Source organism: Coregonus lavaretus (assembly GCF_964263955.1).
Source record: "Coregonus lavaretus genome assembly, chromosome: 13".
Lineage (NCBI taxonomy): Eukaryota > Metazoa > Chordata > Actinopteri > Salmoniformes > Salmonidae > Coregonus > Coregonus lavaretus.
In genome coordinates, this window is record NC_140000.1 from 1,896,475 (window position 1) to 1,911,963 (window position 15,489).

Below are 15,489 nucleotides of genomic sequence, written 5' to 3' on the forward strand. Positions count from 1 at the left end.
TCTGTTACTCTCTCCCCCCTCTCTCTCTCTGTTACACTCTCTCTCTCTCTGTTACTCTCTCCCCCCTCTCGCTCTGTTACTCTCTCCCCCTCTCTCTCTCGGTTACTCTCTCCCCCTCTCTCTCTCGGTTACTCTCTCCCCCTCTCTCTCTCGGTTACTCTCTCCCCCTCTCTCTCTCGGTTACTCTCTCCCCCTCTCTCTCTCGGTTACTCTCTCCCCCTCTCTCTCTCTGTTACTCTCTCCCCCTCTCTCTCTCTCTGTTACACTCTCCCCCTCTCTCTCTCTCTGTTATACTCTCCCCCTCTCTCTGTTACTCTCTCCCCCCTCTCTCTCTCTGTTACTCTCTCCCCCTCTCTCTGTTACTCTCTCCCCCCTCTCTCTCTCTGTTACTCTCTCCCCCCCTCTCTCTCTCTGTTACACTCTCCCCCTCTCTCTGTTACACTCTCCCCCTCTCTCTCTCTCTGTTACACTCTCTCTCTCTCTCTGTTACACTCTCTCTCTCTTTGTTACACTCTCCCCCCTCTCGCTCTGTTACTCTCTCCCCCTCTCTCTGTTACTCTCTCCCCCTCTCTCTCTCTGTTACACTCTCTCTCTCTCGGTTACTCTCTCCCCCTCTCTCTCTCGGTTACTCTCTCCCCCTCTCTCTCTCGGTTACTCTCTCCCCCTCTCTCTCTCGGTTACTCTCTCCCCCTCTCTCTCTCGGTTACTCTCTCCCCCTCTATCTCTCGGTTACTCTCTCCCTCTCTCTCTCGGTTACTCTCCCCCTCTCTCTCTCGGTTACTCTCCCCCTCTCTCTCTCGGTTACTCTCCCCCCCTCTCTCTCTGTTACTCTCTCCCCCCCTCTCTCTCTCTGTTACACTCTCCCCCTCTCTCTCTCTCTGTTACACTCTCCCCCTCTCTCTGTTACTCTCTCCCCCCTCTCTCTCTCTGTTACTCTCTCCCCCTCTCTCTCTCTGTTACTCTCTCCCCCTCTCTCTCTCTCTGTTACTCTCTCCCCCCTCTCTCTCTCTCTCTGTTACTCTCTCCCCCTCTCTCTGTTACGCTCTCCCCATCTCTCTCTCTCTTACTCTCTCCCCCTCTCGCTCTCTCTCTGTTACTCTCTCCCCCCTCTCTCTCTCTGTTACTCTCTCCCCCCTCTCTCTCTCTGTTACTCTCTCCCCCTCTCTCTCTCTGTTACTCTCACCCCCCTCTCTCTCTCTGTTACTCTCTCCCCCCTCTCTCTCTCTGTTACTCTATCCCCCTCTCCCCCTCTCTCTCTCTGTTACTCTCTCTCCCCCTCTCCCTCTCTCTGTTACTCTCTCCCCCTCTCTCTGTTACTCTCTCCCCCTCTCTCTCTCTGTTACTCTCTCCCCCCCTCTCTCTCTCTCTCTGTTACTCTCTCTCCCCCTCTCTCTGTTACTCTCTCCCCCCCTCTCTCTCTCTGTTACTCTCTCTCCCCCTCTCACTCTGTTACTCTCTCTCCCCCTCTCTCTCTGTTACTCTCTCCCCCTCTCTCTCTCTCTGTTACTCTCTCTCCCCCTCTCTCTCTCTGTTACTCTCTCTTCCCCCCTCTCTCTCTGTTACTCTCTCTCCCCCTCTCTCTCTCTGTTACTCTCTCCCCCCTCTCTCTCTCTGTTACACTCTCCCCCTCGCGCTCTCTCTCTCTGTTACACTCTCCCCCTCTCGCTCTCTCTCTCTGTTACTCTCTCCCCCCTCTCTCTCTGTTACTCTCTCCCCCCTCTCTCTCTCTGTTACTCTCTTCCCCCTCTCTCTCTCTGTTACTCTCTCCCCCCTCTCTCTCTCTGTTACTCTATCCCCCTCTCTCTCTCTCTCTGTTACTCTCTCTCCCCCTCTCTCTCTCTGTTACACTCTCCCCCCTCTCTCTCTCTGTTACTCTCTCCCCCTCTCTCTGTTACGCTCTCCCCATCTCTCTCTCTCTTACTCTCTCCCCCTCTCTCTCCCCCCCTCTCTCTCTCTGTTACACTATCCCCCTCTCTCTCTCTCTGTTACACTCTCCCCCTCTCTCTGTTACTCTCTCCCCCCTCTCTCTCTCTGTTACTCTCTCCCCCTCTCTCTGTTACTCTCTCCCCCCTCTCTCTCTCTGTTACTCTCTCCCCCCCTCTCTCTCTGTTACACTCTCCCCCTCTCTCTCTCTCTGTTACACTCTCTCTCTCTCTCTGTTACTCTCTCCCCCCCTCTCTCTCTCTGTTACACTCTCTCTCTCTCTCTGTTACACTCTCTCTCTCTCTGTTACACTCTCCCCCCTCTCGCTCTGTTACTCTCTCCCCCTCTCTCTGTTACTCTCTCCCCCTCTCTCTGTTACTCTCTCCCCCTCTCTCTCTCTGTTACACTCTCTCTCTCTCTGTTACTCTCTCCCCCTCTCTCTCTCGGTTACTCTCTCCCCCTCTCTCTCTCGGTTACTCTCTCCCCCTCTCTCTCTCGGTTACTCTCTCCCCCTCTCTCTCTCGGTTACTCTCTCCCCCTCTCTCTCTCGGTTACTCTCTCCCCCTCTCTCTCTCGGTTACTCTCTCCCCCTCTCTCTCTCGGTTACTCTCTCCCCCTCTCTCTCTCGGTTACTCTCTCCCCCTCTCTCTCTCGGTTACTCTCTCCCCCTCTCTCTCTCGGTTACTCTCTCCCCCTCTCTCTCTCGGTTACTCTCTCCCCCCCTCTCTCTCTCTGTTACACTCTCCCCCTCTCTCTCTCTGTTACACTCTCCCCCTCTCTCTGTTACTCTCTCCCCCCTCTCTCTCTCTGTTACTCTCTCCCCCTCTCTCTGTTACTCTCTCCCCCCTCTCTCTCTCTGTTACTCTCTCCCCCCCTCTCTCTCTCTGTTACACTCTCTCTCTCTCTCTGTTACTCTCTCCCCCCCTCTCTCTCTGTTACACTCTCTCTCTCTCTGTTACACTCTCTCTCTCTCTGTTACTCTCTCCCCCCTCTCGCTCTGTTACTCTCTCCCCCTCTCTCTGTTACTCTCTCCCCCTCTCTCTCTCTGTTACTCTCTCCCCCTCTCTCTCTCTGTTACTCTCTCCCCCCTCTCTCTCTGTTACTCTCTCCCCCCTCTCTCTCTCTCTCTGTTACTCTCTCCCCCTCTCTCTGTTACGCTCTCCCCCCTCTCTCTCTCTCTCTGTTACTCTCTCCCCCTCTCTCTCTCTGTTACTCTCTCCCCCCTCTCTCTCTCTGTTACTCTCTCCCCCCTCTCTCTCTCTGTTACTCTCTCCCCCGTCTCTCTCTCTGTTACTCTCTCCCCCCTCTCTCTCTCTGTTACTCTCTCCCCCCTCTCTCTCTCTGTTACTCTATCCCCCTCTCCCCCTCTCTCTCTCTCTCTGTTACTCTCTCTCCCCCTCTCTCTCTCCCCCTCTCTCTCTCTCTGTTACTCTCTCCCCCTCTCTCTGTTACTCTCTCCCCCTCTCTCTCTCTGTTACTCTCCCCCCCCCTCCCCCTCTCACTCTGTTACTCTCTCTCCCCCTCTCTCTCTGTTACTCTCTCCCCCTCTCTCTCTCTCTGTTACTCTCTCTCCCCCTCTCTCGCTCTGTTACTCTCTCTCCCCCTCTCTCTCTCTGTTACTCTCTCTCCCCCTCTCTCTCTCTGTTACTCTCTCCCCCTCTCTCTCTCTGTTACTCTCTCCCCCTCTCTCTCTCGGTTACTCTCTCCCCCTCTCTCTCTCTCGGTTACTCTCTCCCCCTCTCTCTCTCTCGGTTACTCTCTCCCCCTCTCTCTCTCTCTGTTACTCTCTCCCCCTCTCTCTCTCTCGGTTACTCTCTCCCCCTCTCTCTCTCTCGGTTACTCTATCCCCCTCTCTCGCTCTCTCGGTTACTCTCTCCCTCTCTCTCTCTCTCGGTTACTCTCTCTCCCCCTCTCTCTCTCGGTTACTCTCTCCCCCTCTCTCTCTCTCGGTTACTCTCTCCCCCTCTCTCTCTCTCTGTTACTCTCTCCCCCTCTCTCTGTTACGCTCTCCCCATCTCTCTCTCTCTTACTCTCTCCCCCTCTCTCTCCCCCTCTCTCTCTCTCTGTTACTCTCTCCCCCTCTCTCTGTTACGCTCTCCCCATCTCTCTCTCTTACTCTCTCCCCCTCTCTCTCCCCCCCTCTCTCTCTCTGTTACACTCTCCCCCTCTCGCTCTCTCTCTGTTACTCTCTCCCCCCCTCTCTCTCTGTTACTCTCTCCCCCCTCTCTCTCTGTTACTCTCTCCCCCCCTCTCTCTCTGTTACTCTCTCCCCCTCTCTCTATTACACTCTCCCCCTCTCGCTCTCTCTCTCTGTTACTCTCTCCCCCCCTCTCTCTCTCTGTTACACTCTCCCCCTCTCTCTCTGTTACACTCTCCCCCTCTCACTCTCTCTCTGTTACTCTCTCCCCCCTCTCTCTCTCTGTTACTCTCTCCCCCCCTCTCTCGCTCTGTTACACTCTCCCCCTCTCGCTCTCTCTCTCTGTTACACTCTCCCCCTCTCGCTCTCTCTCTCTGTTACTCTCTCCCCCTCTCGCTCTCTCTCTCTGTTACTCTCTCCCCCTCTCGCTCTCTCTCTCTGTTACTCTCTCCCCCCTCTCTCTCTGTTACTCTCTCCCCCCTCTCTCTCTCTGTTACTCTCTCCCCCCTCTCTCTCTCTGTTACACTCTCCCCCCTCTCTCTCTCTGTTACTCTCTCCCCTCTCTCTCTCTGTTACTCTCTCCCCCCCTCTCTCTCTGTTACTCTCTCCCCCCTCTCTCTCTGTTACTCTCTCCCCCTCTCTCTGTTACTCTCTCCCCCTCTCTCTGTTACACTCTCCCCTCTCTCTCTCTGTTACTCTCTCCCCCTCTCTCTGTTACTCTCTCCCCCTCTCTCTGTTACTCTCTCCCCCTCTCTCTGTTATGCTCTCCCCATCTCTCTCTGTTACTCTCTCCCCCCTCTCTCTCTGTTACTCTCTCCCCCCTCTCTCTCTCTCTGTTACTCTCTCCCCCTCTCTCTGTTACGCTCTCCCCATCTCTCTCTCTCTTACTCTCTCCCCCTCTCGCTCTCTCTCTGTTACTCTCTCACCCCTCTCTCTCTCTGTTACTCTCTCCCCCTCTCTCTCTCTGTTACTCTCTCTTCCCCCTCTCTCTCTCTGTTACTCTCTCCCCCCTCTCTCTCTCTGTTACTCTATCCCCCTCTCTCTCTCTCTGTTACTCTCTCTCTCTGTTACTCTCTCCCCCTCTCTCTCTCTCTGTTACTCTCTCCCCCTCTCTCTCTCGGTTACTCTCTCCCCCTCTCTCTCTCGGTTACTCTCTCCCCCTCTCTCTCTCGGTTACTCTCTCCCCCTCTCTCTCTCTCGGTTACTCTCTCCCCCTCTCTCTCTCTCGGTTACTCTCTCCCCCTCTCTCTCTCTCGGTTACTCTTTCCCCCTCTCTCTCTCTCGGTTACTCTCTCCCCCTCTCTCTCTCTCGGTTACTCTCTCCCCCTCTCTCTCTCTCGGTTACTCTCTCCCCCTCTCTCTCTCTCGGTTACTCTCTCCCCCTCTCTCTCTCTCTGTTACTCTCCCCCCTCTCTCTCTCTCTTACACTCTCCCCCCTCTCTCTCTCTGTTATGCTCTCCCCATCTCTATCTCTTACTCTCTCCCCCTCTCTCTCCCCCCCTCTCTCTCTCTCTCTGTTACACTCTCCCCCTCTCGCTCTCTCTCTCCCCCCTCTCTCTCTGTTACTCTCTCCCCCCTCTCTCTCTGTTACTCTCTCCCCCCCTCTCTCTCTGTTACTCTCTCCCCCTCTCTCTATTACACTCTCCCCCTCTCGCTCTCTCTCTCTGTTACTCTCTCCCCCCCTCTCTCTCTCTGTTACTCTCTCCCCCCTCTCTCTCTCTGTTACTCTCTCCCCCTCTCTCTGTTACGCTCTCCCCATCTCTCTCTCTCTTACTCTCTCCCCCTCTCTCTCCCCCCCTCTCTCTCTCTGTTACACTCTCCCCCTCTCGCTCTCTCTCTCTGTTACTCTCTCCCTCCCTCTCTCTCTCTGTTACTCTCTCCCCCCCTCTCTCTCTGTTACTCTCTCCCCCTCTCTCTCTCTGTTACTCTCTCCCCCCTCTCTCTCTCTGTTACACTCTCCCCCTCTCTCTCTGTTACTCTCTCCCCCCTCTCTCTCTGTTACTCTCTCCCCCCCTCTCTCTCTCTGTTACACTCTCCCCCCCTCTCTCTGTTACTCCCCCCTCTCTCTCTCTGTTACTCTCTCCCCCTCTCTCTGTTACTCTCTCCCCCCTCTCTCTCTCTGTTACTCTCTCCCCCCTCTCTCTCTCTGTTACTCTCTCCCCCCCTCTCTCTCTCTGTTACACTCTCCCCCTCTCTCTCTCTGTTACACTCTCTCTCTCTGTTACTCTCTCCCCCCCTCTCTCTCTCTGTTACACTCTCTCTCGCTCTCTCTGTTACACTCTCTCTCTCTGTTACTCTCTCCCCCCTCTCGCTCTGTTACTCTCTCCCCCTCTCTCTGTTACTCTCTCCCCACTCTCTCGCTCTGTTACTCTCTCCCCCCTCTCTCTCTCTGTTACTCTCTCCCCCCCTCTCTCTCTCTGTTACACTCTCCCCCTCTCTCTCTCTCTGTTACACACTCTCTCTCTCTCTGTTACTCTCTCCCCCCCTCTCTCTCTGTTACTCTCTCCCCCCCTCTCTCTCTCTGTTACACTCTCCCCCTCTCTCTCTCTCTGTTACTCTCTCTCTCTCTCTGTTACTCTCTCCCCCCCTCTCTCTCTCTGTTACACTCTCTCTCTCTCTGTTACACTCTCTCTCTCTCTGTTACTCTCTCCCCCCTCTCGCTCTGTTACTCTCTCCCCCTCTCTCTGTTACTCTCTCCCCCTCTCTCTGTTACTCTCTCCCCCTCTCTCTCTCTGTTACTCTCTCTCCCTCTCTCTCTCTGTTACTCTCTCTCCCTCTCTCTCTCTGTTACTCTCTCCCCCCTCTCTCTCTGTTACTCTCTCCCCCTCTCTCTGTTACGCTCTCCCCATCTCTCTCTCTCTCTGTTACTCTCTCCCCCTCTCTCTCTCTGTTACTCTCTTCCCCCTCTCTCTCTCTGTTACTCTCTCCCCCCTCTCTCTCTGTTACTCTATCCCCCTCTCTCTCTCTCTCTGTTACTCTCTCTCTGTTACTCTCTCCCCCTCTCTCTGTTACTCTCTCCCCCTCTCTCTGTTACTCTCTCCCCCCCTCTCTCTCTCTCTGTTACTCTCTCTCCCCCTCTCTCTGTTACTCTCTCTCCCCCTCTCTCTGTTACTCTCTCTCCCCCTCTCACTCTCTGTTACTCTCTCTCCCCCTCTCACTCTCTGTTACTCTCTCTCCCCCTCTCACTCTCTGTTACTCTCTCTCCCCCTCTCTCTCTCTCTGTTACTCTCTCTCCCCCTCTCTCTCTCTCTGTTACTCTCTCTCCCCCTCTCTCTCTCTGTTACTCTCTCTCCCCCTCTCTCTCTCTGTTACTCTCTCTCCCCCTCTCTCTCTCTGTTACTCTCTCTCCCCCTCTCTCTCTCTGTTACTCTCTCTCCCCCTCTCTCTCTCGGTTACTCTCTCCCCCTCTCTCTCTCGGTTACTCTCTCCCCCTCTCTCTCTCGGTTACTCTCTCCCCCTCTCTCTCTCGGTTACTCTCTCCCCCTCTCTCTCTCTGTTACTCTCTCCCCCCTCTCTCTCTCTGTTACTCTCTCCCCCTCTCTCTCTCTCTGTTACTCTCTCCCCCTCTCTCTGTTACTCTCTCCCCCCTCGCTCTCTCTGTTACTCTCTCCCCCTCTCTCTGTTACTCTCTCCCCCCTCTCTCTCTCTGTTACTCTCTCCCCCCCTCTCTCTCTGTTACACTCTCTCTCTCTCTGTTACACTCTCTCTCTCTGTTACTCTCTCCCCCCTCTCGCTCTGTTACTCTCTCCCCCTCTCTCTCTCTGTTACTCTCCCCCCTCTCTCTGTTACTCTCTCCCCCCTCTCTCTGTTACTCTCTCCCCCCTCTCTCTGTTACGCTCTCCCCATCTCTCTCTCTCTTACTCTCTCCCCCTCTCGCTCTCTCTCTGTTACTCTCTCCCCCCTCTCTCTCTCTGTTACTCTCTCCCCCCTCTCTCTCTCTGTTACTCTCTCCCCCCTCTCTCTCTCTGTTACTCTCTCCCCCTCTCTCTCTCTGTTACTCTCTCCCCCCTCTCTCTCTCTGTTACTCTCTCCCCTCTCTCTCTCTCTGTTACTCTATCCCCCTCTCCCCCTCTCTCTCTCTCTCTGTTACTCTCTCTCTCCCCCTCTCTCTCTCCCCCTCTCTCTCTGTTACTCTCTCCCCCTCTCTCTGTTACTCTCTCCCCCTCTCTCTCTCTGTTACTCTCTCCCCCCTCTCTCTCTCTGTTACTCTCTCCCCCCTCTCTCTCTCTGTTACTCTATCCCCCTCTCCCCCTCTCTCTCTCTCTCCCCCTCTCTCTCTCCCCCTCTCTCTCTCTCTGTTACTCTCTCTCCCCCTCTCACTCTGTTACTCTCTCTCCCCCTCTCTCTCTGTTACTCTCTCCCCCTCTCTCTCTCTCTGTTACTCTCTCTCCCCCTCTCTTTCTCTGTTACTCTCTCTCTCTGTTACTCTCTCTCCCCCTCTCACTCTGTTACTCTCTCTCCCCCTCTCTCTCTGTTACTCTCTCCCCCTCTCTCTCTCTCTGTTACTCTCTCTCCCCCTCTCTCTCTCTGTTACTCTCTCTCTCTGTTACTCTCTCTCCCCCTCTCTCTCGGTTACTCTCTCCCCCTCTCTCTCTCAGTTACTCTCTCCCCCTCTCTCTCTCTCGGTTACTCTCTCCCCCTCTCTCTCTCTGGGTTACTCTCTCCCCCTCTCTCTCTCTCGGTTACTCTCTCCCCCTCTCTCTCTGTCGGTTACTCTCTCCCCCTCTCTCTCTGTCGGTTACTCTCTCCCCCTCTCTCTCTGTCGGTTACTCTCTCCCCCTCTCTCTCTCTCGGTTACTCTCTCCCCCTCTCTCTCTCTCGGTTACTCTCTCCCCCTCTCTCTCTCTCGGTTACTCTCTCCCCTTCTCTCTCTCTCGGTTACTCTCTCTCCCCCTCTCTCTCTCTCGGTTACTCTCTCCCCCCCTCTCTCTCTCTCGGTTACTCTCTCCCCCTCTCTCTCTCTCGGTTACTCTCTCCCCCCTCTCTCTCTCTGTTACACTCTCCCCCCTCTCTCTCTCGGTTACTCTCTCCCCCTCTCTCTCTCGCTCGGTTACTCTCTCCCCCCCTCTCTCTCTCTCGGTTACTCTCTCCCCCTCTCTCTCTCTCTCGGTTACTCTCTCCCCCTCTCTCTCTCTCTCGGTTACTCTCTCCCCCTCTCTCTCTCTCTCGGTTACTCTCTCCCCCTCTCTCTCTCTCTCGGTTACTCTCTCCCCCTCTCTCTCTCTCTCGGTTACTCTCTCCCCCTCTCTCTCTCTCTCGGTTACTCTCTCCCCCTCTCTCTCTCTGTTACTCTCTCTCCCCCTCTCTCTCGGTTACTCTCTCCCCCTCTCTCTCTCGGTTACTCTCTCCCCCTCTCTCTCTCTCGGTTACTCTCTCCCCCTCTCTCTCTCTGGGTTACTCTCTCCCCCTCTCTCTCTCTCGGTTACTCTCTCCCCCTCTCTCTCTGTCGGTTACTCTCTCCCCCTCTCTCTCTGTCGGTTACTCTCTCCCCCTCTCTCTCTGTCGGTTACTCTCTCCCCCTCTCTCTCTCTGTTACTCTCTCTCCCCCTCTCACTCTGTTACTCTCTCTCCCCCTCTCTCTCTGTTACTCTCTCCCCCTCTCTCTCTCTCGGTTACTCTCTCCCCCTCTCTCTCTCTCGGTTACTCTCTCCCCCTCTCTCTCTCTCGGTTACTCTCTCCCCTTCTCTCTCTCTCGGTTACTCTCTCTCCCCCTCTCTCTCTCTCGGTTACTCTCTCCCCCCCTCTCTCTCTCTCGGTTACTCTCTCCCCCTCTCTCTCTCTCGGTTACTCTCTCCCCCCTCTCTCTCTCTGTTACACTCTCCCCCCTCTCTCTCTCGGTTACTCTCTCCCCCTCTCTCTCTCGCTCGGTTACTCTCTCCCCCCCTCTCTCTCTCTCGGTTACTCTCTCCCCCCCTCTCTCTCTCTCGGTTACTCTCTCCCCCTCTCTCTCTCTCTCGGTTACTCTCTCCCCCTCTCTCTCTCTCTCGGTTACTCTCTCCCCCTCTCTCTCTCTCTCTCGGTTACTCTCTCCCCCTCTCTCTCTCTCTCGGTTACTCTCTCCCCCTCTCTCTCTCTCTCGGTTACTCTCTCCCCCTCTCTCTCTCTGTTACTCTCTCCCCCTCTCTCTCCCCCTCTCTCTCTCTCTGTTACTCTCTCCCCCTCTCTCTGTTACTCTCTCTCCCCCTCCCTCTCTCTCTCTCTCTCTCTCTGTTACTCTCGCTAGCTCTGTGTCCACATCTGTTACATCGTAGGGCGGCAGGTAGCTTAGTGGTTAAGAGCGTAGTGCCAGTAACCGAAAGGTCGCTGTTTCTAATCCCCGAGCCGACTAGGTGAAAAATCTGTCTGTGCCCTTGAGCAAGGCACTTAACCCTAATTGCTCCTGTAAGTCGCTCTGGATAAGAGCGTCTGCTAAATGACTCAAATGTAATGTAAAATGTAACACTTTATTTTCAGCAGTGCTAACAGCCTACCATTTAATGAGGCTTTAACCTGTTTGATTGTCCCATGTATACAGATCGTAGTCGAGACCGAGACGCTGCCCTGGCCCCGGCTCGCACCCCCTCCGGTAGCCGAGAACGGGAACGGGAACGGGAGAGGGAGCGGGACAAGGAGAGGGACAGGGAAAGAGATCGAGACAGGGAGCGTGACAGGGAGCGTGACAGGGAGCGTGACAGAGAGAGGGACAGAGATTGGGAGCGAGACAGGGAGCGAGACAGGGAGAGGGACAGGGAGAGGGACAGAGAGAGAGACTGGGACAGAGACTCTGAGAAGACACCCCGCAGCACAGAGAGACGGAGGAGACGTGCCTCCACCTCCCCCCCGCCCTCAGCCTACGAGCGGAGCAGCAGGCGTAACGAGGACCGGTAGGACTGGCTGTGGAACACCAACATGCTCATATAGAGACTGACTAGCTATGGATGATCAAATGTCCTTTTGATTAGAAATTCAATTCAGTCATAAGTCATTCTATAACAGTGCAACGTTTTTGTAAACAAAACTATTGTAGACTTTAGGCTCCTTTTCAAATTGCACCCTGTCCCCAGAAGTAGTGTACTATAGGGAATACGGTGCCATTTGGGATGCAGACCAACACTATTGTAGACTTTTAGGAATGTCTGTAGTGTTCTGTTGATCTCCGTAGACGGTAGTATTGACTGTGTGTTTCTAGGTTTGACCTGGCTAACAGCAGTAAGAAGAGCCGTAGCATCACCAAGGAGCGCACCAAGCTGTCCACAGAGGAGCGCAGGAAGCTGTTTGAACAGGAGGTGGCCCAGCGTGAGGCCCAGAAACAACAACAACAGTTACAGCAGCAACAACAACAACAACAACAACAGCAGCTCCAGACTCTAGCCTACGATGCAGCCCTGACCTACACTACCAGCCCAGCTGGCTTCCTTCACTACCCCCCCGGCTACCCCCTCCAGACCTACGTGGACCCCATCAACCCCAACGCAGGCAAGGTGTTGCTGCCTACCCCTCCTGTGGAGCCCCTGGTCCCAGCCACCCTGGCCTTCGAGCAGACACCTCCCCAGGCTCTGATCACCGAGCTGGGCATGACCTCTCCCTCCTCCACCTCCCAGGCCCCTCCAGTCCCCCAACACATCCAGCAACCCACCGGCCCTCTGGAGCTCCACCGTGGCACGCCCCAGCAGTACACCCTGCAGCCCAGCGTGGCAGGCCAGGACCCTGGTGTAGCCGTCCTGTCAGTGCCTGCCGTGTCGGCGCCCCCTCAGGTGCTCTATTTTTATATTTGTGATGATTTTATTGGGGTTTTTATTGCTTTTATCCCAAAGTGACTTTCAACGTTTTAAAAAGCGCTGGAAATAACATTTTGTTATTATTCAGGGCTCCAGAGTGCTACCATTTGGTTTCATTTTGCAACCCTTTGACTTGGCTGTGTGAGTTAAATTATTAATTTGCCGCATCAGTGCGAGTTGCAAATTCTATCTGGTCCCCTAACTCAACGTCCTGTATTCTTCTAATATTGTTGTAGGCTTCGGCGGGCCAGGGGAGTTACACCACGCTGTGGGACCCTACCACCCAGCAGGCTGTGACAGTACAGACCCAGATAGCACCACAGTACCAGGTTGTCCCAGCACCTCCTCCCACCCAGACAGCCATCTACTATCAGGGCCAGCCCTGTCAGACCATCTACAGTATCCCCGCTGCCTACCCACAGGCCAACACGCCTGTCCTGCAGGTAGGCTCACACTGCACAGTGTACTGAACAGTCAACACATACCGCCTTGCGTTGATAAAGGCTTCCAAGCAACGCAGGCTGAAAGACCTGTTTTCATGACTAGATCTGAAGGATTCTCTCTATTTCAGTATCTGTGTGAAATTTGTGACCTCTGTGTGTCTATCAAATCCTGTTCTGGCTAGGCGTACTCTGATCCGGCTGCCAGCTACCTCCATGGTCAGCCGGTGTACACAGGTCACCAGCAGGGTGTGGTGGTTCAGCAGGGGGGCACGGTCACTACCATCGTCACCTCACAGACTGTCCAGCAGGTAAGGGAGGCCTGCAGCTACACAACCAGACCCAGACGCATGAACACTGATGAAATTATATATCCATTCATCGTTGTCCGTATTTGTCTGTCAAAACTTCAACCAAAAGTCAATACTTTCAGACTAGTTGCGTACTCACAACGGTCGACATATTGTGCATCATCTCAGTTGTCCATCGTCGGTCAGTGGTTGACTCCCGTAAAAAAAAAAAAACATTGGCTCACTACATCATACACCAAATCTGTCTGCCCGTACCCTATCCCAAGCTAGCCACAAGGGGGAGGCAGTGTGTGCATCAACATGATAGTCAGTCTTGATTCTTGTCCATCACAGTGAAGAGAGGTTTGCAGATTCATACTGTTTTCTATCATGATGTAGGCCTAGTAAACAGTTGTTTTTTTAATCACTCCAGGAGACTTGATGTATCTTCACCTGCCTCTTTTTTTTCTTCTGTCCAGGAGATGCCCAACACTGTGTTAGTCCCCAACAGTATGATAGACCTGCCGCCTCCCTCTCCTCCCAAACCCAAAACCATCGTCCTGCCCCCCAGCTGGAAGGTAGCACGGGACGGAGAGGGAAAGATCTACTATTACCACGTCATCACCAGGTAGGCTACACATGGCCTCCTGTGTCTGTCATCACCTGGTAGGCTACACATGGCCTCCTGTGTCTGTCATCACCTGGTAGGCTACACATGGCCTCCTGTGTCTGTCATCACCTGGTAGGCTACACATGGCCTCCTGTGTCTGTCATCACCTGGTAGGCTACACATGGCCTCCTGTGTCTGTCATCACCTGGTAGGCTACACATGGCCTCCTGTGTCTGTCATCACCTGGTAGGCTACACATGGCCTCCTGTGTCTGTCATCATCTGGTAGGCTACACATGGCCTCCTGTGTCTGTCATCACCTGGTAGGCTACACATGGCCTCCTGTGTCTGTCATCACCTGGTAGGCTACACATGGCCTCCTGTGTCTGTCATCACCTGGTAGGCTACACATGGCCTCCTGTGTCTGTCATCACCTGGTAGGCTACACATGGCCTCCTGTGTCTGTCATCACCTGGTAGGCTACACATGGCCTCCTGTGTCTGTCATCACCTGGTAGGCTACACATGGCCTCCTGTGTCTGTCATCACCTGGTAGGCTACACATGGCCTCCTGTGTCTGTCATCACCTGGTAGGCTACACATGGCCTCCTGTGTCTGTCATCACCTGGTAGGCTACACATGGCCTTCTGTGTCTGTCATCACCGGGTAGGCTACACATGGCCTCCTGTGTCTGTCATCATCTGGTATGCTACACATGGCCTCCTGTGTCTGTCATCACCTGGTAGGCTACACATGGCCTCCTGTGTCTGTCATCACCTGGTAGGCTACACATAGCTGTGGTTCATGTAAGTCACTCCCTGTGTGTGTGTGACTGCCTCTGCCTACCTGTCTGTCTCTGTCTGCTTTTGTGACTGTGTGTGTGTCTGTCAGCTTGTCTGTCTGCCTGCCTGACTGCACATGTCTGACTGCGTGTGTGTGTTTGTCTGTGTGTCTGGCTGCGTTTTGTCTGCCTGTCTGTGTGTCTGGCTGCGTTTTGTCTGCCTGGAAATGTGTGACTGTGTCTTATTGTGTGTATCTCCCCCCCCAGGCAGACTCAGTGGGATCCTCCCAGCAGCTGGGACGGGGCCAGTGAAGACGCCCACAGCTTAGACCACGAGGCTGAGATGGACCTGGGGACGCCCACCTACGACGAGAACCCCTCCAAGGTGACCTTTGACCCTGAAAACACACAGGCCAAGGCCTTTAAAATGCATCCTTCCTTCCTTCCTTGATATAATCACTAGCTAGGTTTCCATCCAATTGGCGATAGATTTTCATGCCAATATTCTAAAATCTGCATAAAAACCATATGCGCATTTTCCCTTCAGAGATGTTTCCATCAAATTGACTTGTTGCAGATGAAAGGCTGTGCGTGATGGCATAGTGCACATGAAAAACTTTTTTTCCTGTGTACTGAAATAAAAAATACAAGTTAAATGGGTTTCCATCACAATTTACACTCTACTGATGGTTTTGACACAATGTTTTTCGTTATACAGCGAGTGTGCCCACCCTGTTAGCGCTGTTGGCTAGAGTGTGCCCACCCTGTTAGCGCTGTTGGCTAGAGTGTGCCCACCCTGTTAGCGCTGTTGGCTAGAGTGTGCCCACCCTGTTAGCGCTGTTGGCTAGAGTGTGCCCACCCTGTTAGCGCTGTTGGCTAGAGTGTGCCCACCCTGTTAGCGCTGTTGGCTAGAGTGCACGTATAGCCTACATGATGGGATTATTATTATGGACAAAAGAGCGAGATTCTTTTTATTTGTCAAATGGCAGCCAAGCATAGATTATTATGTCACCAGAATAAGACCCTGGATATTTATTGGAAAGGAGCATCCAGCTCATCACCGTGCCCTTTCACCACCCTGTGAAGTTCATCATAACTTATTTCATCTGTAGCCTAATAAACTACATGGTTTCCTGACGAGTCGTAGTGGGAGGGCCACACGTCATCGCGTGACTCCAAGTTTACTTCGATATGATGGTTATTATATCAATATTTGAGCATAAAAGCGATTCCGCCCGACATGTCTCGCATAATTAATTTTACCGATGCAAAAAGAGTGTTTTGTTTTGTTGACATTTGAAACGTTTACCGAAAAAATGTTCTGTTTCCATCAGGCCTGTCGTGACATTTTTTATCTGACATGTACTTTACTGGCATTGGATGGAAACCTGGTTACTGATCTGGATGTCAGTTGATAGATGAAAACATGGCTTCCTCCCATCTCATTACTTTCACCAATCTTACTGGTAGGTCAGTGATTTCCAGAAGGGAGGGAGGAGGGTGGGTGGTTTTTAAGGTATTTGAATAGGGCCCAAATCTCATGTTTGAATCAG

The 15,489-nt window shown here is 53.6% G+C and overlaps 1 protein-coding gene across 1 annotated transcript in view; it reads left to right on the forward strand.

Moving 5' to 3' along the window:
* LOC311140673 (uncharacterized protein) overlaps window positions 1-15,489 on the forward strand; it is a 78,143-nt gene that overhangs the window by 48,268 nt on the left and 14,386 nt on the right. Inside the window, exons 16-21 of the mRNA XM_084175846.1 lie at window positions 10,575-10,923; window positions 11,229-11,793; window positions 12,054-12,260; window positions 12,443-12,568; window positions 13,027-13,175; window positions 14,204-14,321. Of these exons, the coding sequence (XP_084031972.1) occupies window positions 10,575-10,923; window positions 11,229-11,793; window positions 12,054-12,260; window positions 12,443-12,568; window positions 13,027-13,175; window positions 14,204-14,321 (1,514 nt within the window). The remainder of the gene's footprint in view (window positions 1-10,574; window positions 10,924-11,228; window positions 11,794-12,053; window positions 12,261-12,442; window positions 12,569-13,026; window positions 13,176-14,203; window positions 14,322-15,489) is intronic.